The 26,476-nt window shown below is 38.1% G+C and overlaps 1 protein-coding gene across 2 annotated transcripts; it reads right to left on the reverse strand.

Moving 5' to 3' along the window:
* Positions 1–45: 45 nt before the first annotated feature.
* LOC108270809 (egl nine homolog 1) lies at positions 46–26,139 on the reverse strand. 2 transcript variants are annotated; one of them, XM_017477747.3, is made up of 5 exons: positions 25,011–26,139; positions 12,267–12,386; positions 9,486–9,622; positions 8,801–8,868; positions 46–423 (listed from the first exon to the last, which is right to left on the reverse strand). In XM_017477747.3, exons 1-5 carry the CDS (start codon positions 25,782–25,784, stop codon positions 410–412), a joined length of 1,113 nt encoding a protein of 370 aa, XP_017333236.1. In that variant the 5' UTR covers positions 25,785–26,139; the 3' UTR covers positions 46–409. The 2 variants fall into 2 exon arrangements, with proteins under 2 accessions (XP_017333236.1, XP_017333235.1); XM_017477746.3 differs by lacking the exon at positions 46–423 and adding an exon at positions 1,845–7,528 and having other exon boundaries at positions 25,011–26,137.
* Between the last annotated feature and the right edge of the window lie 337 nt (positions 26,140–26,476).

The following is a 26,476-nucleotide window of genomic DNA, read 5'->3' on the forward strand; positions in this document are numbered from 1 at the left end:
TATGGCATTACAAACTTTGTGTGTATTAAAAAAAAGTAAGGAAAGTCACTTTTTTTTATTAAAATTTTCTGGAACATACTGTATATACACAAAATGGCATCAAACTTCTTTACAAATACATAAGCACACAATGCACATGTAGGTTTCACAGGTTTACTTTGTCACATACAGTTATACAGGGTACTGTGCATAGTGAAATGCTAAGTGCTGGACACACACTGCAAGTAAATAAATACAAGAACAGTAAAGAAAGAAAATGCAATAAGAATGTAATAAATGTTGCAAATTGTCACTGTCACATGATTTCATCACAATGAAACTGGGCTCCTGAGTGGCACAGCAGGAAAACCTTTGGCCTTCATGAGGTCGATTCCCAACAGGAAAGTTGGAAAGTAGCATCAGCGATGACTTAGAAGTTTGGATCTAAGATGATGAGAGGCACAATCAGAGAAAAAGGACAGTCTTTTCTGAGACAAAGTCTGGAAAAAGACCAGGTGATTTTATTTTATTTTTGTTGTTCTAATCTTCAACTGTCCAGTTTGGGTGAGGTTGTTCCCATGACAACCTCAGTGTTCTCCTGTTCTTGGCTGACAGGAGTGGAACCTGATGTGTTGTGCTGCTGGTGTAGCCCATCCACTGTAAGGTTTTCTGCTCACCACGGTTGTAACGAGCATTTGTATGAATTACTATACCCTTCCTGGCAGCGCAAACCAACCTGGCCCTTTTCCTCTCATCGATTTTCCACCCACAGAACGAACTCACTGTTTTTTTGTTTTTTTTTTTTTTGTTTTTTTTTTTGTCTTTTGCACCATTGTGTGGAAATTATTAACGTTCCCTTTTTAGTAGATTTTCTAAAAATCTACAAATAAATGTTTTGAATCTGCTCACCTCTATAAGATCTTCATAGCTTTTGTAGAATGTCTGTACTAGGGCTGTACGATGTATGAAAACTTTGGTACTTTTTCAATTCTTAAACATAAAGAAGACTGTTTGATTCCAGAAGTGTCAATACTTTCAATTCTATATTTCAGTACGTCATTTTCCCTTGGCACATCACATCCCACATTACTGCTAATGAAGAGTGTGCAGTGACACAAACCATACACACAGTATAAAGTAATGACAGATTAATCCACCTGCTTTCCTCTTAAAATTCTGGTATCGTGATAACCCTAGTCTATATTCATGCATCATTTTCAGCTCAGCACATACTGCCTGTCACAGCATGACCCCTGTTTGGCAACGTGAGGTCCCATTTTAGCAATCACTAGTCCCAAATTTGCCATACTTTATTTCAGTCTATTGAAGAGAGAGGCTGGTGTTACAAATTACAGAATATATAAAAGCCAAAATGAATAAGTGGGTAGAGTGTATGCTACAGATACAAAAGCAAAAACAAAATGAGACCACAGTAACCTCAATGCCTGTGTAACATTCTAGGACTAAAATGGAACTCAAATCCTCAAAAGTTATTTTTTGTCATATGTAATTTTGTATATTTCACAGTGAAATATTTAGTGGTCAGTATTTATAATTTTATATTGTCCCCTGCGATGGGTTGGCACCCCGTCCAGGTTGTCCCCCACCTCATGCCCTGAGTCCCCTGAGATAGGCTGCAGGCTCCCTGCGACCCTCTAATGGTACAGAAAATGGATGGATGGATGGATGTTGTTCCATCAGTTCAATCATTTTTCTTGAAAATAAAACATGCTAACTTATTTTTTATTATTTGCTTTATCACCAAAAATAAGTTAATATTATTGTGTGAGTGCTGCAAATGCAAAAGGCGGTACTTAAAATCTCTGACTTCCATTGAGTCGATAGAAAACTCAGATGAATTTGAATGAATTAAGAAAAATCACAATTTATTGCATATATTTCAATATTCAGTCATATGAATACATGCTTCATAATGACCTTCATAATTAAAATTAAATCACAAATCAAATTTCATCTGATAACCATCCAAATACACTTCACACATGATGAAGACCTGCCTGGAGGGAAAGTACTTACAGCATTAAGGTGACCAGCTCAGACCTACAACCTCAACATTGACCTTAGGTTTAAAAAACAAAAAAACAAACAAACAAACAAACAAACAAACAAACAACAAAAAAAACACTGTTTGCACAGCATTGTGTATATATAATCAACTACTATAACTATAACAAGGATAACCATAAGGCTCTACAACTGTATATGTGACGTGGAAATCATTTTATTAATTATTTTTCAGCAGTGTAAATAATTATCAGTGGACACGGTGGAAACCGCATACTGCCTTACAATTTACTGCTAGTACAGGCCAAGAAAAAATAAGTAAAAGAAATAAAACATTAAAAACTGGACAGATTATTTTTTCTACTAACTAAATGACATAAGTACATCACATGAATGTTTTATCAAAAATCTGAAGGAAAGTATTATATTAAAAATATAATTTTGTTGAAAATGCAGTTCTCTAATCAAATCAAAACACTATATGGTAAAAAATTTATGTACTTCATATATACATTTTTTGTGTATGGGTGAGTCAAAGGAAAACCTTAAAAAGTGCAACATAAATTAGAGAAACAGAGTGTACACAGCTGTACTTTACGTGAGTCATCAACAATCATTCACAGGCCACAGCAAGCACATAGAAAAATTATACACATTTTGTGACAATAATGCGAAAAAAAAAAAAAGGTTTTCATTTGACTCCCTTTCATTTAATAAAATAAAAACATATTTAACTGTGGGTGTAGTAGGGTACTGTGTCGGTAGTGGGGGACTATGACATTGGCCATTCTTTATAAATGTACACTCACCGTGAACTTTATTAGGAACACCTGCACATTCATGCAGTTATCTAACTAGCCAATCATGTGGCAGCATCACAAAGCAAAAAAATAAATAAATAAAATAAATAAAATCATGCAGATGCAGGTCAAGAGCTTCAGTTAATGTTCACGTCAAACATCAGAATGGGGATGGCATGGCTACAGATAGGCTGGTTTCAGTATTTCTATAACTGCTGCTCTCCTGGGGTTTTCAAACACACACACACTGAGAGAGCTCTCTCTCACACACACACACACACATAGCAGTTTCTAGAGTTTACACAAAATGGTGCAAAAAACAAAAAACATCCCGTGAGGGGAGGGTCTGCAGACTGAAACATGTTATTGATGTGAGGCATCAGGGGGGAATGACCTGGTCTGAGCTGACAGGAAGTCTATAGTAATTCAAATAAGCAAGCTTTACATCCATGGTGAGCAGAAAATTCAATTCAATTCTATAATATAGCGCTTTTAACAATTGACATTGTCACAAAGCAGCATTACAGAAATATATCAATTCTAAATATATATTTTTAATTTATCAATTTTTCCCTAGGAGAAAATCCCCCAAGAAAAGCATCCTACAATGCACAACACATCAAACCTTGAGGTGGATGAGCTACAACAGCAGAAGACCACATTGGGTTCCACTCCTATCAGACAAGAACAAGGATCTGAGGCTCTCATGGGCACAGACTCATCAAAACTGGACAGTTGAAGACTGGAAAAAGACCAGATTACTTTTCTAATCTTCAGCTGTCCAGTTTGAGCGAGTCTGTGTTCATGAGAGCCTCAGATTCCTCAGACTTGATGTGGTCTTCTGCTGTTGTAGCCCATCCAGCGCAAGGTCGATATATTGTGCATGCTGAGATGCTTTTCTGCCCACCACAATTGTAAAGATGATTATTTTAGTTACTATATCCTTCCTGGCAGCTCGAACCAATCTGGTTATTTTCCCCTGATCTCTCTTATCAAGGCGTTTCCACCCACAGAACTGTCGCTCATCCAATGTTTTTTGCACCATTCTGTGTAAACACTAGAAACTGTTGTGTGAGAAAATCCCAGGAGTTCAGCAGTTTCTGAAATACTCAAACCAGCACATCAGGAACCAACAATCTACAACCAAGTAAATTAGCAGAAGCTCTTGGCCTGTATCTGCATGACTTTATGCATTGGGCTGCTGCTACATGATTGAATGATTGGATAACTGCATAAATGAGCTGGGTGTTAATATGAAACTGGATGGTGATTATCAGAAAGAAAAGGACAAATTATTGGCCTGCATCAAGCAAAGAAAACAACTAAGGAGGTTGTTGAACTCCCTGGAATTAGGTAAAGAACTGTCCAACGCATTATTAAAGCCTGGAAGGAGGAGTGCTGAAGTGTCAACTTTGCAGAAGAAATGTGGTCAGGAAAAAAACTTGAATGATGTTGATTGGAGATCTTTAAAACACTTGGTGAAGTCACATCGTAAAAAAAAAATTAAACAGCAGAACTCATGGCTATGATTAACAGTGAAAGTAAGGCAAGTGGGACTAAAAACCTGTGTGGCCACAAGAAAGCCACTTGTTAGTGAGGCTAATCGGGGAAAAAAAAACTTCCATTTGCTAGGGAGCATAAAGATTGAACTGTGAGGGATGGAAAAAGGTCATGTGGTCTGATTAGTCCAGATTTACCCTGTTCCAAAGTGATGGGTGCGTCAGGGTAAGAAGGGAAGCACATGAAGCGATGCACCATCATGCCTACTGCACAAGCCTCTGGAGGCAGTGTTATGATCGGGGGTTGGTCAGGTCTGAGCTAAGCAACACTATGCAGCAATAAAATGAAGACAGCTGAGTACCTGAATGTACCAGGTTATCCCGTCAAAGGATTTTTTTCCTGATGGCACAGGCATATTCCAGGATGATCGTGCCAAGATTCATCAAGCTCAACTGTACTTAAATTGAGTGGTTCAGGGAGCAGGCGGAATCATTTTCACACGTGATTTGGCCACCACAGAGTCCTGACTTTAACCCCACTGAAAGTCTTTGGGATGTGCTGGACAATACTTTACGGAAAGGTTTGATTCTCCCGTCCTGAACACAAGATCTCGGCCAAAAATTAATGCAACTCTGGATGGAAATAAATGTTGCGACGTTGCACAAGATTGCTGAAACAATGCCATGACGAATGCATGCCGTACCAACAGGGGCACAACAACATCAAATGCAAAGCAGGGACTACTACTTTCATATTGTACCCTAGTGGTTTTAATTGGCAGCGTGTAGTTCAGAATTAGGACAAACATTAAGAGAAAATACTCAGGATATTTCAATGTTATCACTAATATCTCCTCTTCATCATTCTTTATAACTACATAATTATCTGCAGCCTGCCTTGAACTGTGGCTTGTCAGAAATCCCAATACTGACCTGACTCTCTCCCTCTCATGTGCAACACGATGCGTACGGTAATACTGAGCCTTTTTTAAGTATTGTTCTCCGAATACAGTGATTATTGTGCTCATAAACACAAATTATGCATTAATTTCTGATACATTTCATTTACAACAAACTCAATACAACAACGTCCTCTAACTCTACAGAGGTGTTTGGTCAGTGGTCACTCTTTTCCCTATAATCTGCTGGTTATTTCTATACTGCAGCAGCACAGTATTGTGATTGATAGGTCTAAATCTCATTAGTCTTTGACACAACAAGCTTTTCAGACAAATAATTCCACTCTTTTTTTTTTTTGGACACTTTAACAAACATATAGCTCATCCGGATTGGTGGTTTGGTTTTCACACCCTATGAGGTTGCTGTATAACTGCACATTCCCTTTGGTGCTTGTTTGAAGAGCCCTCCCTTCTTTTTACATGCTCATGAAAACAATGAAGGATCATCCCAGGTTGTGCACTTTTTCATTGTATAAATCTAAAACAGTGGTGGTGGTAGTTTATAAACTGCATTGTGTTGCGTAATTTATAAAGGGCCTAAAAAATTTATAATTTAAATGACACAATTTTTTTTAAAAAAACGACAGCAAAGCTTCTGTTTGACATTTTAAAGTCATTTTAAAAACTGCTACATTATTTCTTTTACACTGCCTCCATGTAGTCGACAGATTTGTATTACCAATTTACAGCATTAGAATTAATCGAGAAAAAAAATGGGTGATTATTATAACAATGTATAAAATTTGGATGCGTTTGGTAGGTTTTGATTAAAAACAAAACCCTGTAGAAAATGCTGCATATCCCCTAAATGCGGTTAAATACCAGCCCCAATTTGTTCATGTTTTAAACATGTATACTAAGTTGTCCATTTACAGAAAACCTTTCAGGACAATTTATACTATATTAATAATAAACACACACACACAAATATTCTCAAAAGTTTTGTACATTTTGTCTGGTTTTCCTGTTCTCAGAATTAATATGAATTAGACAAAAATTTATCTCAATGTATTTGAACGCCCAAGTGGCTTCTTTTATTTAAGCTATGAATGACCAGTGGGCATTGTGTAGATCTTCTGCAGATGCTAAGACTTTTACGAGTAAAAAGATGTGGAATTGATCTCAATCTGGCTGCTGTACTTTTATTCTTTATTTTATTTTATTTAAAAAAAAATATAAAAATAAAATTTTATTTTATTTTACTTTATTTTATTCTACTTTTATTCCATGCTTTCTTTTATTCTTGTTTTGTTTTAATAGGGGCCTTGTTTAAGCAATACAGTTTTAATTATGGGAAATCTCTGCATATCGCTATATTGCTATATATGCTACATTATGCTAAATGCAGTATATGAGGACCCGCTGTTGTGCAAGGACGTGCCTGATCTGTGCTTCAGGGAGGTCCATTTCCCCTCTGCATTATTATTAAATCATTGGGCTGAATGTTTTAGCTTGTTTTTCTATAAACCATGATATGTTCACATTACAATAATATGTTTGACGAGGTCCTGTACAAATCAAAGAATTTTGTTACATCTGTATTTCACATGTTGCTAATGACTACAAGGTGATGCCACAATTATCATTTAACTTAAAATGGCCTTGTCTTTTTAAATAATAAAAAAAAAACTGAATTCAGAGCTGTAAACTGAGATGATAACACAATGTCTGGGATAACAGACATTCATTTTGACATTCATATTGTTCATCATTGGCAACGACATTACAACATATGCTATCACCAGACAATGGGTGCGAAAAGAATTCCAAGACCTTTCACATAACCTGGATCGGACAAGCATAGGTTTGTAGCAGTCACAAAATCACAGCTAAATAAACAATGCAACTGTAACTGTTGTATACTCATGTATACTTTGGATGTTCAGCACATTGTATCATGTTTATTTTTGGCTGTCTGAGAATTTATTATATTTACAAATGAATTCTCGTTTCCTGATTGCAGCACAAACACACTTGCTTAATTTAAGCACTTTTTTATAAGTTGCTACACATGCAGTGGTGGATTATTGCATGCCTGCACATTTAGCACAGCATTAGCACAATTAAGACGGAGCACAGTCATTTCTCTCCTTCCTTGGCATGGTATTCATGTCTTCATGCAGCAGGTAAAAAAACATTCTGAGGGTTAACACCTATTCCATATCATCTTTTCCTCATCCATTGAGCAGGTTTGTTCAACTCTTTTTCATTAAGCTTGGCTCAGCCGACCGGTTCAGCTCCACTTTTCCCCCTTTTTCTACAGCACCTTAAAGAGTCAGATTCAGTGTGATTAACCTTTTTCTATCTGTCTAAATAAGGGCTACCTTAATGGCAGAAACGTGACGTCTCAGGCCAGGAGAAAGTATGGAAGCCCTAAGCGGCCATGCATTATAATTAATATATCTATATATCTATATATCTAGATATATCTATCTATCTATCTATCTATCTATCTATCTATATATTTTTTTTGCTGTTTTCTCGTGATCTCGACAAAACAAAAGATGTATTCTCACGATGTAATTTTATTGTGAGAAAATCTTGCGCTTTGTGAATGGGACTGGTGTTACATGCACGTTGGCATCTTCTCCATCATAAATGTAATAATTGCCCAATGTAGAGATGGACTTTATCTCCACATTAAGAGAGAGGGATGTGTCCCCTTCTCGAATGTCAGACGCTAATGGAAGTCATGAATCCTGCAGTGGTGACGTATTTTTGTAGGTCACCCCAGAAGTTAGCGTCACCCTGGTTCACCTTGACAAAAAGCCAATAGGATTTTTCCATTGTCTTTTGGACTATAGCAGAAAATAAACTCTGTGAGCAACAAAAGTGTATGATTCTTACACGTTTCGTTGATTAAGATAAGATTCATAAGATTTTAAAGCCTACACACTCGCTAGAAGTAAAAAGCTAATTTTAGGCTATAAACGAACTACACCTCGGTCGCATGAGTTCAACGTCACCACCGCTACGCTTCCGATAACGCTTTCAATCTTTATTTTTTTTAAAAAAACAATACATTTGGAAAATACTATAAATTGATAAATCTACAAGTTGGAAAGTTTGAGTTGCAAGAGTGCGAGTAAAAACACAACGAGGCTGTAATAGAAGAGTTTTCCTGTTCGGGGTGATGATGTTTAATGTCCCTGACAACCTCTATAGTCTCATTTAACCACTTGTTAGCAACCGTCTTTTTTAAGACACAAAAAAGAGTGCGGTATTACTGATGTATTTTATAGCGTAGTATAAAACGTGAACATATATTAAGCTTGTGTTAACCACGGAGCTTATTTCAGGCATTTAACCAAAAAAAACATTCAAAAACCCCACTGATTCGGGATGAAGGATGTCCAGTACACAGGAAAATTTAGTCGAGATAACGAGAAAACAACAGGGAAAAAAAAGTAATTGTGCATGGTCGCTTAGGACTTCCGTAAGAAAGAACACTATTTTAGAAATATAGATCATGAACAGATTAACCATTAGTCCTGGGTTATATTTCTCATTTCTGTGTGAGAGAGTGCATGAGTCTCACCAGTTAGGTATTTCTCTTTAGCCCGAGCTCGCTCGTCTGCGTCAAAATACCACACAGTAATAGCATACCTGCACAGAAATTTGACCACATCAGCATCTTCATGCAGCACAAAATCTGAATTGTTTACTACAGTGTTTCTCAACCACGGCTCCCCAGACCCCCTTTGGTCTGTAGCATAATTACAGGGGGTCACTAACATAGCTTAGCTTGCTCGTTCTGGCATGAACTATGTTCACCGTGTCGTTATTAGCAAAAGCGTTAATTGCACTATAGCCAACATAGATGGGTTAAATACATAAATTATCATTCAGATTGATTCTCAAATTACGTGTAATGTTAGCAATAAAACGTGAACATTTTACTGTTCAAGCCCAAAGGTCACTGTTAATGTTAAATCAAACTGAATAGCAGGCAGTATATCAAATCTAACATCGAACTGAAAATGTGTTAAATTTGACACATTGTGCTCCATGAAAACGTGTAGTGTAGATGACTTATATATACACTGTATATTATACATTATAAATCTAAATTAATATAATATACATATTGTGTCAGAGTATGCTAGGGGTCCAAGGCTGAAAAATGTTTGAGAACCACTGGTTTACAACATATGTTAGGACACTAAGATTAAGATACTTAATGTAGAGTAAGTGCCATACTAGCAGCTTCCATGGTAACTGACCGAGTGGCGTACGCAGGCTGGACCTCATGTGGGTTCCGTCTGTCTGACCAAAAAAACAGCAGTCTGTCAAATAGGGGCTCAATGTCAGCAAACTGGGTTTTGCCATCTGGAAAGATCCGTAATATACCACCATGTTCCTGGGAAGAAAGACGAATTAAGGGGAATTATGCAGTGGCATCTGAAACACAAAAATAAATGCAAGTCCAAACTTAGCAAATGAAGCACACTAGTGGTCAGCGGATATAAAGTATTAATATAAAGGTAAAAACCTCAATTGATGATAAATACTGCACTGCATGTGGCTGAGAGTGGAGTGAAGGTGCACCAGACAGCCATTTCAAGAGTTCTGCATAATTCAGGACTGTATGGGAGGCGTGGCTAGAAGGAAACTATTGCTCAAGAAGAGTGACCCAGTAAAGACGTGGGTTGTTCTTTTTTCCTGTTGTTATAAGACCAAGATTGAAATACTGTATTTGGGCAAGTGTCAAAGTACTACGTGTGATGCAATTAACACAGTCCCTACAGTGAAAAGTGGTGGTGGCAGCATCATGTTCTGAGGAAGATATTCATCCTCAAAATCTGGGTTACTTGTCAAAATTGTAGGGAAAATGGATGGGGAACAATACAGTGGGATATTACAAGAGAACCTGCTTCAGTCTGCTGAGCAAAAACGAAAGCTCGGAAGACACTTCACCTTTCAGCAGGACAATGGTCAAAAACAAGGCCAAAAAAATGCAGGAGTGGTTAAAAAAAAAAAGGTGAATGTTCTACAGGGACGAAGTCAATGTCCAGATCTGAATCCCTTTAACAATCTGGTACACTCTTTGAAATTGCAGTCAACAAACAACATTCAACCAACCTGAAGAACATGGAGCAAATCTGCCTAGAAGAATGGATGAAACTTAACCCTACAGATTTAAAACTGTTGTTGCAGAAAAAGGTGGGTCTACCAAGTACTGAAGGAGTTGAATACATATTCAAACAGCATTTTTCAGTTTCTATTTTTTTAAAGACATTTCAAGCAAGTCCCGGAACCCTATTGGTTATATTCTGGTTCTTCTTATTATTATTACTAGGGGCCAAGCACCAAAGGTGGTGCCTGTTGTATCCATTAGTTTTCTTCTTCTGCTTCCACTTCTTATTCTTATTATTCTTATTATTATTCTTATTATTATACCCCACTGGGAGTCTATGGTAGCCCTATGAACCAAAAGTAAGAAAATGATTAAATCTGGCACACTCATACATATGACCATGAATAGCATCTGTACAAATTATGAGCCTTCTATGACCAACTCATAGAAGGTTGGTCCACACACCACTAGTTCAAAAATTCAATTTTAAAATGGTTATAATTGTTGAACACTTTGCCCTAGTGAAAAGAAATTTAATTCATCAGATTACTCTCCTCATGTTGATCATATCTCCTCAACTGATATCTTACATTAAGACTCCACCCATTACAGAAGTCACCATTTTGAAATGTACAGTATTTAGTTTTTCAACCTCTTGGCATACAAATAAATGCCTCTGTTTTGTTCATTTCCTGTTCAATCATATTCTCAGCTGTGCTTCTGAACCTATCTTTTATTTGTTCATGTACATTCTATTTCTCCTCTTTGTGTTCTTCAGGCTCCACATTGCATTTTGGTGCCTTTTGTGCTTGGCCCCTTTAATCGCTGCTTGCAGCTTTATTTATTATTATTATTATATTACTATCATCATCATTATCATTATTATTATTATTATTATTATTATTATTATTATGTCCAAACACAAAGTGCTTCTACGTCTATTGTAATTGTTAGGACTTATATAGGGGCCAAGCATCAGGTGAAACCCTACTGTTTTCGTTAAGACATTTCTTCTTATTTTTCTCCACTAAAACACATACAGAACACATATATTAAGAGGGATTTGCAAGAAACTTGAAAGGCTGGAATCCCTTAAGTGCTAATGCGGGATGCTAAACTGATATGGGTTTCTCGAAAGCGTGTTCACTTCAGCAAAAAAAGAATAGGAGAACTGCATGCATGTGCTGTTAGCCAGATTACTTCAGATTGACCTTGTGGTTAAGTCCAGACTTTACTTCTCAATGTCATACCAACAATTTTTGTAAACCAAAACTAACTGACATCACAGCTTTCCATGAACGTGAATCTGAAGAACATTCTTTGTTATGCTCAGTATGCTCTGTCCAGTAAACCTGACAGTTACTTGTGACATTCAGAGCATCTATGCTGCTCCTTGCATTATCCAGGCGATATTTACTATACCTGTGGGGTTAGAAAGGGTGAAATAGTGATGTAACTGCAGCTCTATAACACTCCAGGGATCCCGGTCATTCAACATGAGCAGTGATTAGCCAGAAAGGTTCCAAGGAATGATGTATGACAACAGAATTTTTAGCAAATACGTCATTGATCATGGCTTTGTTGGATTTTTTTGCCTTGCATGTGTACATGCACAAATATGTAGTTATTCAGGTGATATTCACCATTCCTGGCACTTATTCCGTGTTCACAGGACCACAGATACATACAGAACTACTGTTATATGATGTATATTAAGAGAGGGTTGTGTATATGTTAGATAAATATTTAATTACCAAAATCTTCAAAACAGAGAAATGCAGAAAAAAGCTACCAAAAACATATCCCTATTCTATGTCATATTATGCCCGTCATACATGTGACACCATGTAGATCTAAACTTTGGGAAACACTATATCTTAATGCCATTATTAATTTGGGATTTGCATTGTCTAGTGATTTTACATACCTTGGCATTCCAGTCTTTATTTAAATAATAAATGCATGTAACACATCTTCCGTCACCATTAGGGTTGTCCACATGCCGCACATATCCAGTGCCCTTGCCAGGGTAACAAGCTACCATTGCCTGAAAGGAAAAAGACAAAAAGTCAGAATGCTTATCATGTACAGTATTGCAAAAAGGTATTTGCCTCTTTCCTGATTTGTTTGTGCACATTTGTCACATTTATTTGTTTCAGATCTTCAGACTCAATTTAGACAAGACCAAGACAACACTAGTAAACACAAAACACATTTTTAAATGCTCATTTTATTTATTGGAGGAAAAAGGCTATCCAATACCAAACAGCCCTGTAGGAAAAAGTAACTGCCGCCTTAGTTAATTGAATTGATATTTGGGTTTAATAAGATTAATAAACCTGGGCCTTATTACTGCCAGCCCTGTTGAATAAAAAACCATCACTTAAAAAGAACATTTCCAACCAAGCGAAGTAGGTGAAAACAGTGAACACAGCACACTATGCCAATATCAAAAGATTCTGTGGAAGAGATGAGAAGGAAAGGTATTAAAATATGTATCATTCTGGGACTCCAGTGAACCACAGTGAGAGCCACCATCTCCAAATGGAGAAAATTCGAAAGAGTGGTGAATCTTCCCAGAGGTGGTCAACCTACCAAAATTCCTCTAAGAGCTCATCAATGACTTATCCAGGAAGTGAAAAAAGAAGAAGAAAAGAACCCATAGAAGCCTCCCTGTCTCCCTTTAGTTATGGGGGACACTGTTTAGAGCCCTCCGGACAGGTCAAATGGGAGGCACTCTAGTGTCTGCTAGGAGCCTGTGGGTGTGTCTCTTACTGCCTTGGTCTTGCACAGGTTTGATGGAGCCCTTGCGTGTGTTGGAATGCGGGTCACAGTGCTGCATAGCCAGTCCGGTCTGGCAATTTTGTTTCCTGAATCTGAGAACTGCAATCTCCACCTAGGTGGAGACACAGTACTGTATCTTGTGAGACCACCAGCAACGCAACACGGGTATCAAGAATAGGGATGTAGCCTAGGTTGAGCTGTCAGTCCAAACACTCCTTCATAGCTCTCAATAAAATCCCTGCACTGTTATTGTGAATGCTTTTGCATTAGGTGCTGTGTTTTGCATGTTACCATTCACTATCTATGTGACTGCACCTGTGCAAGATTGCAAACCACCCACTGCGACCATCTAAACCAATAAAAACAAGCCAAATATGACCAACATATAACTAAACAAATCACAGAACCTTCTTTAACAAAGTATCTGAACTTGGACAAGCCAGGACTGAAATCCTAAATATTTATTTTTTATCTTTTGATTAATTCTGTGGCCACTGTTCGGTCTGAGCCCTTGACTACAGTCTAGGTTAGCCTGTGCATAAGTCCGGCCCCAAGTAAATGCATTATAATGTTAAATAATATGCCTTTTATGTTATTTTCAACAACCATAAAATCCTTTTTTTGAAACCCAGGCAATAATTCTTGATGTCTGTTCAGTAATCAAATTTGGATGATGCTTTGCTGAGACAAAAACATTTTAATAGTAATTAAAAAAGCAAGCATTTAAAAGCTGCACTGATGAGAATCACATGCTCCATGCTATTATAGTAAAGTACACATTTTAAAGAGATTGTTTACAGAATGTCAGTCTTTCCAAGACTGTTCCAGCACTATTAACCATTTATAAAAATAAGTATAGTATTAAAAAAAAAAAAAAACTACAAATAATGGAATAGCTTAAAAAATACTTTTATAATAACATTCATAATTTGGTCAAGTAACAATGCTAACTACAGCTATTGAGACAGACATAGCCTCAAATTAACTAAGCTTAGCCAAGTTCAATCATTATATAAAAAAATACTGCGGTTCACCTTCACAAATCCAACTGCAAAACTAAAATAGATAAATTCACACATACTACCAAAATAGTAGTGGGTGGTATGGACGACAATTTATAATCAATAAAAGTTTGAAATTAACAATAAATAGACGCACCAAAAAATTGACCAACTAAACTCAAGCTATTTTATCAAATCTTGTAAAAGAAAATCTTAAATAAATAAATAAATAAATAAATAAATAAATAAATAAATAAGCGATTTATTCTGGTCAGGGTCGCGGAGGATCCAGAGCCTACCATTGGAACGCTGGGTTTGAGGCAGGAATACACATTGAAGGGAACATTGCTCAATTACACCATGATTTACACCCAGGGGCAATTTATCATACCAGCATGTTTTTTTGGATCTGGGAAGAAACTGGAGAACATGGAGGAAACCTGAAGTAACCCAAAAAACCCACAGTAACCCAAAAAATAAAATAAGGCACTGTGACTTAGTACGTTATCCTTGAACGTCTGGGGTTGGTGGTTCAAATCCTGCCACGGTAGTTTGCATGTTCACCCCAAGCTTCAGGTGTTTCCTCTGTGTCCTCCGGTTTCCTCCACCAGTCCAAAGACATGCACTGTAGGTTGACTGGCATTTCCAAATTGTCCATAGAATGTGTGTGTGATTGTGCCCTGCGATGGGTTGGCACCCCATCCAGGGTGTTCCTGGGATAGGCTCCAGGCTCCCTGCGACCCTGTGTAGGATAATTGGTATGGAAAATTGATGGATGGTACTGCGCATCTTTAAAAGTGATTATAGCTATGAACAAATCATTAGCTATTGAATTTGAGAATTAACAAATGCTAATTGTTTAAAAATGATGATTACCATTGTGTGTATACACTATTGACTAATCATTTAATAGTAGCAAACAAATCAGTTTAAACTTTAACAAATTATTATTTGCTTTTACTATGAACAACTTTGCAGACTGAATTTACTATGGAACAATTGCAAACCTGGATAGTAAGAAAAGTTTATATATGACACAATAATGTGTGCATGCTATTACAATGTACATGTTTTCCTATATCCTTACAGTATATTTCTTCAAGTTACCCATTATAAGATGGGACCATTACACCACCAACACTAGCCTTAACTGTTGACAAAAAAGCATATTGGGTTCATGGATTCATGCTGTTGATGCCAAATTCTGACCCCATTTGCATGCCTGACCAGGCAATGTTCAATATCCAATCTTTAACTGTGCAGTTTCAGTGAGCCTATGACCAATGTAGCCTCTTGGCTGACAGGAGTGAACCTGATGTGGTCTTCTGCTGCTGTAGCCCAGCCACCTCAAGGTTTGATTTGGTGTGCATTCTGAGATGCTTTTCTGCTCACCATTGTTGTAAAGAGTGGACACTGGAGTTACTGTAGACTTCCCATCAGTTTGAACCAGTCTAGAAGGCCATCCTTCTCTGAACTCTCTCAACAAGATGATGTTTTCTGCCCACAAGACTGCCACACACTGGATGTTTTTGTTCCACTCTGTGTAAACTCTAGAGACTGTTGTGCAGGAAAATCCCAGGAGATCGGCAGTTTCTGAAATACTCAAACCAGCCCATCTGGCATCAACAACCATGCCATGGAATGGTCCCCCATTCTGATTTTTGATGTGAACATTTACTGACTTTCAAGAGCATGATTATGCATTGCCACATTACTGGCTGACTGGATAATTGCATGAATGTGCAGGTGTTACTATTAGAGAGTTAGGTGCTTTAATTTTTTACGCCATGCCAGCATCAAGGGCTATATTCATGGCAGAAACAAGGTTCTAAATAAAAAATGAATTATGACTTGAGTTAACATACAAATGAACAAACCCAATTAAATTGGAAACACTTTAAATAGTCAAAATAATCTGAAATTATAAAAAAAATTCCATACTGAGCAGGTTAAAAATCTATTAATTAATTAATTTGAGATAAAAATTTCTAAAATTCCTTCTGGTGTTACCTTATCAAATACCTCCTTAAATGCCCTTACAGAATAATACTGTTGTCTGATGACTTTAAAAGCAGAAAAGTTCATTAAAATGTGCTTGAAAGTCAGAGGGTTCCTACATCACCGACAAATTGATGCATCTTCACCCATTAATTAAAACATTGTGTATACACAGTCTGAGCCCAACACTTTTGAAAACAAAAATGTTCTGTTAATAACAGCATTAATTCCATGCAGATTGTTATCCTCATGTTCATCTCATTTCACTTGCTACTGGCTTACAATATAGGAGTTCAGGATCAGTCAGAGGTCTGATGGTGGTATAAGACACTCACTGGTTTTCATTCCAAGGGCCTTTTAGCAGCCTTGACTGCTATTACCAGAGAGCACACACTGGCCTGGTACTCAACAAAAGAGAATGCTGTAGTTCTGTGTGTGTGTGTGTGTGTGTGTGTGTGTGTGTGTGTGTGTGTGTGTGTGTGTATATATATATATATATATATATATATATATATATATATATATATACACACATACACATATACACACATACACACATACACAAACATACTTTGGATAAAATACTAACTATTATGGGGTGATCTGTTTTGAAGGTTTCAAGGGCTGGTATGCAAGATTTAGAATCCGTACAAATGAATGAATTCTGTTGTGCATGTTCAGAGTATTGCAGGGCTAAAAGCAAAGCATGGCCTCAGCTGTAAAACAGCTTTGTCCTGGAATTCAGATGCCATGGTGCTGGTGTGTAACTGCTAGTGCAGCAGATACATGATTGGCCTCTTTTGATGTGCCCGTGTATATAGGAGTGTGACGGGGAAAGCTGCTTCTTATGTCAAACTACTTAAAGAAACTACTGCTGGTACACAACTGGGTAAATCGTTAACTTTTTATTGCAAGAAATGTCCAAGATAATATTTATTTTTTTAGATCTCATGGGGGAATGGAGTACAGATGTGTTAAGATGTCAAGATTAACATTCAAGTTTTCCAAATGGGGTCTTACACATAACCCAAAATGACAGATGTACTTGGGTCTGGACTAATATAAATGTGGATGCTGGAGAGTAGGCTGGATTGTGTAGGTTTGTCTCGAGTTGGTTGTATATTGAAGGGCTAGTGTCAGGTGTCCGTTGTTCATTGAAGGTTCACAAGATTTCAACATGTAGGCTCTGAAAAGGAGAGGTTCTAAACGGGAAAGATCCTATTTTTTTGACGTCGAGGGTTTTTTTTTTTTTTTTGTTCACGTGCCCGGGGCAAGGATATTTCCCTAAGATACTCCCAGTTCTTTTGTGTGTAGAATTGCTAGGATAGTACCTAACGTAGGGCTGCACGATTATGGCCAAAATAATAATCACGATTATTTATCACGATTATTCATTGATTTTGGGGACAACATATTTTTATTGCACTTTCACATTTAAATAAACAGACCACTGCTTTCACCTCCATGTTGTGCTACATTCCTGCTCACATACAAATCTTTACATCAAATTAGACTGATCCTTAAAGTGCATCATCTCGTAGAAGCAAAATATAACTCAACTGTATCCAAATATAGGATGAGTAGAAATAAAAATACCATGAAAATGAAAATATGCAATACAATATAACAATCTGCAACCAAATGAAAACAATTCAGGCGAATGCAGAAAAGTCAATAACAGTGTTTACAGGAGGAGAGAAGCAGCCAAATCACCCAATAGAGCAGAGCAGGGACGACATAATTTTGTGCCGGAACCCCGAAGTTATCATCACACTGGTTCCTTCCACAAAAACCCAATAGGATTTTCCCATCGGCTTTTGGATTATCACAAAAATAATCTCTGTGACCAACAAAAGTTTACAATACTAACAAGTTTCGTCCATCAAGATCATTTTCACAGATGAACACAACGTTTATAAAGTCTGAAGCCTAAATACAATCTCCAGAAATAAACAGCTAACCGTACGCTATAAACAAACTACACCACGGTCGCTCGACTTCAACGTCACCATCACAGAGCTTCAGACTTTTCCAAACTTGATTTAAAACATTTTCCATAATACGGATTTACTCTGTGGATAAATCTTCATCCATGTTTTTTGGGGTTAATTGTGCACAGCAAACCTGAACCAGTTTGTCTCCAAAGTTTTTTCCTGTTCGGTGTGATGACGTTTAATGCCCCCGACAACCCCTGTAATCCCATTTAGCAACATGTTAGTGTCATGATTTCCCCTCGCGCAAGCGCTGGAGCTCGCAGCGTGCTCTATAAGTGACAATGACTTTGTTTACTTTCTACATGTGCATTTGTTATCATTTCTGTCCTGTCTCCGCCCCTGTATTGTCATTTATTGTTCCCTTATGTGTCATCATTAGTCTCAACTGTTTTGTGTTTGTCATTTAAACCCCTCGTGTCTGTTTATTTGACGCGAAGTATTGCGTGAGTTTTCAGTGTACCAAGCTTTTGTTCATAGTTTCATGTCTCATAATTTTGATCCTGTTCTCGACCTCATTGTTGTTTAGCCTTGTTTATGCCCCTTTGCCGATCACCTGACCTTTTGCTAACACTAACCCTTGACCATGCTATTGTCTCATGTTTTGGATTTGTCTGCTTCTCTTCAATAAAGCTCTTATCTGCACTTGCATCCATCCTAAACTATCATTACGTGACAGTTAGCAACCGCCTTTTTTGATACACATGAAAGCTTTTTAAAAAAATCATGAGTGGGTTTTTACTGGCATATTTTATGTCGTAGAATTAAATGTGAAAATATTTTGAGCTTGGGTTCACCACAGACCTTATTTCAGGCTTTTAACCAAAATCCCATTAAAAAAACCCATTGACATTGGGATCATTTTAACCGGAAGTGCTAAAATGATAACTCCTTTCCGGGTTTTGGAATTAAAAAAATGACGTCATCCCTGCGCCGCTCTATGGTGATTGGCTGTAAGTTTAGGAAGTGCTTGATTTGATCTGCAGCAGAGTTTTCTGTGAGCGGAGGACAAACTTTAAACGTCAATATCGCAGTCGATCATGTTCATGTAATCGTGGGCAGTCGTAATCGTAATCGAGATCAATATTGGGTTAATTGTGCAGCTCTAACCTACTGTGAATTTAAAATGTTTATTGGATAAAAAAAGGAGATAAAATGAAGCAAACAACCCCTAAAGCCTATTTAGTACAGGCATTTTAAAATGCCACATTCCATGCCATGTGCTTTCTCTAGATAAAATAAAATACAACTACACCATGTTCTTTTTTTAAATAAAGGCATCATATACAGATGACTCTAACATAACAAGATTATTCGAGTGTACTCCTTCCCCGTCTAAAGCCACACTAGAATTGTTTATTTGTCTGTCAGTGTCTAGCTTCCAGACTAGACATTGTTAACCATTCTCTCCATGGCTTTACAAAGACAACTAGTCAGAGCTATAGGTCAGTAATTGTTAGGATTATTATAGTCCCTGACTGGGACACAAATTGACACAGACTCTGACATTTTGGACTAGGAAATTTTTCAGAGTAAAGTCAGGTCCGCATTACGTGTAACATGAAAAGAAAGATAAAAAACAAATAACATAAAATTAAGATAACAAAGCAGGGTTGCAGCTTGTGAACAGGCAAGACATACAACTGCTTGGGGCCCCAGGCTGTTAGGGGCCCCCTAAAGGCTGACAAACATTACTCCACAGCAATGTCTCAGAATGTGGCAATCGCAGTGATCATGGATGACTTGCAATGACACGACAGTCGGAAAACTCCTGAAAGGGGCCCCATGTCATTCCTGTCGACTTCTCGGCTGTAATATTTTCAGAAAACAACATCAATGAAGGAAAATGAAGAGGACTTTTCTGTCAGGAAGCGGAAAAAGAAAGAGAAAAACAGAGAACAAGGAAAAAAGAAAGCAAGAGAGTGGTAAGTGTAAGGGTTTATTGTTCGAAAATGTTTATAATTATAGTTTGAAAATTGTACTAATGTGAACATCTGGAAATGAATACAAAAGTTTAGATTGTGTACATTTTTGGTTGGTGTCAGATTATTTATAACATAATAGTGATGAACGCTGGTTGGAGGCCTTAACTGGAGGCCCCCTGAGAATTTTTGCCTAGGGCCCCAACAGACTCTAGAATCACTCCTGATAAGAAATGAATCAATGTCTCCCTGCCTGACCAGGGGCTTTCTGTGCACACACATTTGAAATGCGTGTACAGAAAGCTGCCTCATCATGTGAGTCCCGAATTGCGTTCTCTTTAGCGGCTTATTACGCTTGGATGGTCAAATAAATACACACGCATCATGTCAAAATGCAGGTCTGGCCAAGTATTCATGTAAACACAGTCAGTTATGTCTTAAGTGAATGTAAACAGCTTAATAAGAATCACTGTACATGTCAAACAGTGAGGTCTATTTTATTTTACATTTAATTGCTTTATTAAATTTCCTTAGTATTTCTTACTTGAATACTACTGAGAGACCTGAGAAAACGTATCGTTATCGTGAAATAAGACTGTAGTCATATCGCCCACCTATAAACATTAGCATTGGTGATTCCACTCTTGAATTTCACATAAAATGTGAAATATACTTTTTAATGTAGGAAATATCATAAACCCTGCTAATAGTGATTTTTTTTTTTCATTTTAGGAATTCAAATGAAAAAAAGTCATAAGATCAGAGCTGTGTTCAGAAATGAGTTTGTTGTGATTGATGGACAGATTAAAGGCAGTAATAAAGCATGAAGCTCGTTGTTATGACCTAACTCTGTACTCTCTCTCTCTCAGCCTATATAACTGTGGCATCAAATCACTGAAATGTCAACTCGAACTGGAGGACACTATGTACACACACATATATATACATATATACATATATATACACACACACATTTATATATATATAAATATTTAGTGTGATACAATAACAAAACAGGTTCATTTGTATTTTCATACACTTGTAATATAATAAAAGTTCTCTTTTTTCTTTTATTAAACCATTTTTTGATAGGAAACTAGTTCAGGTGCTGATGGAATGATATAAAAATATTAAACAGCAATGGCAAGATGTAATAGTGGTATTTTTTGTTACATTTATAACATTAAAATATTAATTTAACAGCTCAGTGTTGAGTTTACAATGGCAATTTCGAATCTTTTAAAAATTTCATTACTTTTTGGACTCTGCCATCAAGGACTCGGACCTGGGTCCAACTCGGGCCATTTTGGACTCGGACTTGATTGGTTAAGGACTTGATCTCGACTTGAACACGTCAAAGGTGGACTCGGACCCAACACTATGATCACTGCTTCTTGCCAGGAGGGTGGTATGTTTCCTGATGTCCAGAGTATATTAAAGTTTTTAATAAGAGGAGACAGAACACCGTGGGAAAGGTGTTTTATAAACTGATGACGAATCTTGTCTGGTCCAACGGCAGTATGATTGGAACAGTTTAGCATTCAAGAGTTCTTCCATTGAGAAGATGTGGTTATATTTCAGCCTCACCCGTGTCCTCTTTCCTGCTGTTCAAAGATGGATGAGGAAAGGCTTTTATACAAACGCGAGCCAATTCAGTGGCATGTAGCAGATTTTCAACTTGGACCTTCTTTGTGCATTCCACCAGAATCTGTACAGACCACATCTTTTTTTTGCATCTTTGACTGTGCTTGGTATTCCTCAAAATGCTTTTATAAATTGATCAGGTGACAGAGATTCCAAAATTATGAATCCCTGCCAGCTATCACATAGTAAAGAAAAAGAATACCCATTTACTGAACCAAGATCTAAATCCTGATCCAGCATCCCTCTTTTAGGGGTTTGTTTGGCAGCCATGACTATTTGTACTTTGTTTTATCGCCCTTACTCCCCACACAACAAGGCAATGCAAATACCCGTGGACATGCTGCAGATATGCACCACAGATATAGGGATGGTATACTCGAGCAATCAGGTAAAGTGCTTACATTACTTGACTGACCCTTCCAACCTCCTGTCTAAATAAAGTAGGAGCCAAAGCACTTTTGTTGAACTTGCAGTAGCCACAGTAGACCACATTCCTCAAACACCAGGACCTCTTCCTCCTCGTCACATGTCATAACTCACAGCAAATAAGTCACCCCATTTGTTGCCTCTTACGATCAGCTAGGGGGTGCTAGACATCTATTCTACCCTGGGTCCCCATGGGGTCAGGGGTTCCTATTAAAGTGACCAATGGGTGTATATCCATAAATATCCATAAATGTCAATTAAATCCAAAGGTTTGTACACAACCACATACACTCACCGTCTGCTTTAATAGGAACACCTGTACACTGCAACACGATGCATAATATCATGCGGATACATGTTAAGAGATTCAGTTAATGTTCAAACATCAGAATGGGGAAAAAGTCTGATCTATGTGATCTATGTTTAACCGTGGCATGGTTGTTGGTGCCAGAGGAGTTTGAGTATTTCAAAAACTGCTGAGCTTCTGGGAATTCAACATTTTTGTCTCAAGAAAAAAACATCCTGTAAGCAGAGGGTCTGCAGGCTGAAACACCTTGTTAATGGTCAGCTGGTCTGAGCTGACAGGAAGGCTATAGTAACTCAAATAAGCACTCTTTACAACCACAGTGAGCAGAAAAGCATCTATGAATGCACAGCACATCAAACCTTGAGGGGGATTGTACAACAGCACGCTACAACAGCACAAGACCACATGATAGCCTCAGACGCCTGTTCTTGGCTGACGGGAGGGGAACCCAGTGTGGTCTTCTGCTGTTGTAGCCCATCCACCTCAAGGTTTGATTTATGCATGCTGAGATGCTTTTCTGCTCACCATGGTTATAAAGAGTGATTATATGAGTTACTATCCTTGCTGGCAGCTGGAACCCATTTGGTCATTTTCCTCCGACCTCGCTTATCAACAAGGCCAATTGCTGTTGTTTTCCATGGCTGACCTGTTTCATGTCTGGTTGTTAGTACATCAGTGGTTTCTTTCTTTTTCAGTATATTCCAAATTGTTGTACTGCTATGACCAATGTTTGTGCAATGGTTTTGATCAATGTTCCATCTTTTCTCAGCTTCAAAATGGCTTGCTTTTCTCCCAAAGACAGCTCTCTGGTCTTCATGTTGGTTTATCCTTATGAACAACAAAACATTGTCTTCACAGGTGAAACCCAAGGCTCAAACCAAATGCAGGCATCCAGAGCTATTAATTGTTTAAACAATCATTTAACAGGGCACACCTGAGCCAATATTTCTGATCACTTGAAAAATGGATGGGTTCAAACAAAAGCTGTCATATTCTAAGTTGTTTAACACATCTAGATATCAATAGCCGGAAATGAAAGCTAGAATTCTGATCCATCGTCTCATATTCATCTTTTGAGCCCCAAACCCAACTGTCTTTAGTGTATACCAAAAACAGAAGAATGGGATTTGCCGTTTCGGTACTTTCAGAGGGGACTGCACAGTCAAGGTCCAAAAGTATCTGGACAGTGGCGCAATTTTAGTAATCTTGCCTCTGTACTTAATATTGCATTAACTGGTTAGGAATTACAGCCATTTGTTACAGACTGTACATAATGCTCTCACCAAAGCTGGTTTATAAAACAGAGCATTTCAGTTCCAAAAAATATAATCGGCTGAACTGCGTTCAAAGCCATTGTAAAATCCTCAATACACACACACACCAGTGATCGTACAACAATAATTGAATTCTATACTAAAGTGGCAGGGTTTAAACCAAGCAAACTGTCGCACTTAAGCTAGTCTTATTCATAGAATACCCATAGAATAGTGTTTGGTTGCTAAGCAACATAACAGACAAAGCTCACTGTTAGTCATCTAGATTACATGGTTTAAGAATTGTTTATAATGTTATTCATAATAAATTAAGTTATTTATTGAATACTGGGTTTTATTATATCTGTCGTCATTTCATAAAGCAAATAAGCCACTCAAGACTTGTAGGATTTTATCTCGGGCATGGGTGAATGGAACGGGGGCTCACTCCTGTATCTTACCTAGGGCCCCAAATTCATTAATTCTTCTTCTGTGCATAAAGAATCAGTCAGTTTTTTACTTCATTCATTCATTTCATACATTTTGTTGTTGTTTGTTTAGTAATTGAACAAAATATTTAGTACGCAATATTCAATATATGTGCAAGCAATTTTGTTCGTTCACACTAAAACACATTATAGCACACATATGGATCACCATACAATCTACTCACAGCTTAGCTTTTCGAAAAAGTTTTTTATTCCCTTATTCTTCTGTAGACTGATGTTTCACATGTGTGTTTGAGGTCATATGTAATATCATTTAAAAGACATTGCTCACAGCAAAAACGGGGGGACGGGGAGGATAGTTGTGAACAGTTTTATGCAACATTTCCCATGTGCGAATGCTGTTTGAGGGTGTTTCACGTTCACGTTTCAGTGCTCCAGACGTGGTCTGACTACAGTTCATTTGTAACTCATTTTGTGATTTGTGTTTTGTGAAAACAATGTGGACTCATAACTATATGTGGAAACACCCTGGATGATTTTAATATAATATGTGCAGTCAATTAGAGACTGAGTTTTGGTAAAGTTGCCCAACTATTTAGAAAATGTATTTCAGCAATTAAAAACATATGGTCAGTATCAAACATCTTGAACTATTTTGGTAAAGTTTGCACAATTGCTGTCTGCACTTGCCAGTGTCCTTCGATGTTAATATAAAGGTTAAAGAAAGCTTCTTGACTCCAAACTGATGTCATTCTGCCTTACAGGAATGTAGGAGACCTGAAACCTTATATTTTGTAGTGTACACGCTTCACTGACATGAAAACTGCGAAAGCATTGTTCTGTGCGTTATAATATTAACGTAATATCTGGTCGAGAAACTTATGTCTGTTACTTACTTTTGTCCTTCCATTTATCCTGTAGTTTCCCAGTTTTCCGTTACAGTGACGGACAATATCGTCCATGCGACTCATTAGGACAGCTATCTTCTCACATCCAGGCTCCTTTCCCTCGATCCATGTGATCTTATCACCTCTTATGTCCTTAATTGAGTCACTTCTTTGACTGACTAACTGTCCATCTGTAAACTCCCCAGAGGTGTAGAGAGCACAGACCTCTTCTAACACGCCGAGACCAAGTTCCTCACCGAGGAAGTTGTTCACAACACAAATGCCATGTTTATTCATACATGGCCCTATATATTCCGTGGCCAGTTTTTGATGAGGAGACATGGTTTGCCCGTTGGAGATATCATCCCCAGTGTGTTCAGGTTCAGCTCCACACACAGGTTTGATCGATGGTGAAGGTTGTGTGGTGCCTACATGTAGTTTGGACTTTTCCGAGGCCGTGCAGCTTGGTGTTGTGCTCTTCTGCTGTTCCTGCAGTGGTTTCGGTTCATTCTTCACGTTATCTCGGCAGTTCGGTTGTCCCGACGGTGCGTGTGTGTGTGTGTGTGTGTGCGTGTGTGTGTGCGGTAGGAGCGGGTTGTTTTCGGCCTGCTTGCAGACCTGTTTGTGCTTCTTCCAGTCTTGTTTCTGGTGATCCTTGCTGCAGTAGAAAGAGCTGCGACAGCGACCACACTTCATGAGGTTCTCCATCTCACCACAAAGCTCACAATACTGCCGTTCTTGGTCTGGATCTGTCCCGACACCTTCCCCCGTGAGTCCGTCCATGACTCCACACCAGCTGTTGTTGTACTTCTGGATCGATCTGTTTCCTATTCGCTCTGACTCTAGTGTCCAAGTTACACACTCAAACCCACCCGGACACGTCACACACACCGCGCCATTGATTTCTCGCTCATTTCCTACAGAAAACAAACAATCCGGGCTTCACTTCAGCTTTCTGAACCTTCCGCCGAGTCCCGCGTTTCAGAGACACATGGCGCCGGTGGCTGTTCCTCTATTTTCATACCTACACGTCCGCCTGAAGCTGCCTCGTGACGTCACGCACCGAGGGCAGGACCAGGAGCCAGTCTGACAAATCGTGTAATGGGTTATGACTAGTGACTAGTGATGTTATGCTGGGTATGGAGCTCCAGAGTGTCTCCAGCAGGTCGGGCACTTGCAGGTCAAGCTCTATGTAGATACTTCGTGTGTTGTTTTCCCTGTGATGACGTCACCGACAATGACTAGAAGCCTGGTTTGGGTTCGAATCTGGCCAGATTGACATCTGTACAAGACAGTAAGCCAGTAAGGAAAGTAACATATTTCCTTATAGACCACTCTTCAGATAAGAAAACGAATGCTTATATGAAAACCTATAGAGCCAAAAGTATGTGGACACCCCTACTAATTATAGAGTTTAGGTGTTTCGGCCACATCCATTGCTACAAGTGGAGACCATCACATAGTCTGCATAGACT

This window comes from Ictalurus punctatus, chromosome 10, assembly GCF_001660625.3.
Source record: "Ictalurus punctatus breed USDA103 chromosome 10, Coco_2.0, whole genome shotgun sequence".
In the NCBI taxonomy this organism is placed as follows: Eukaryota; Metazoa; Chordata; class Actinopteri; order Siluriformes; family Ictaluridae; genus Ictalurus; species Ictalurus punctatus.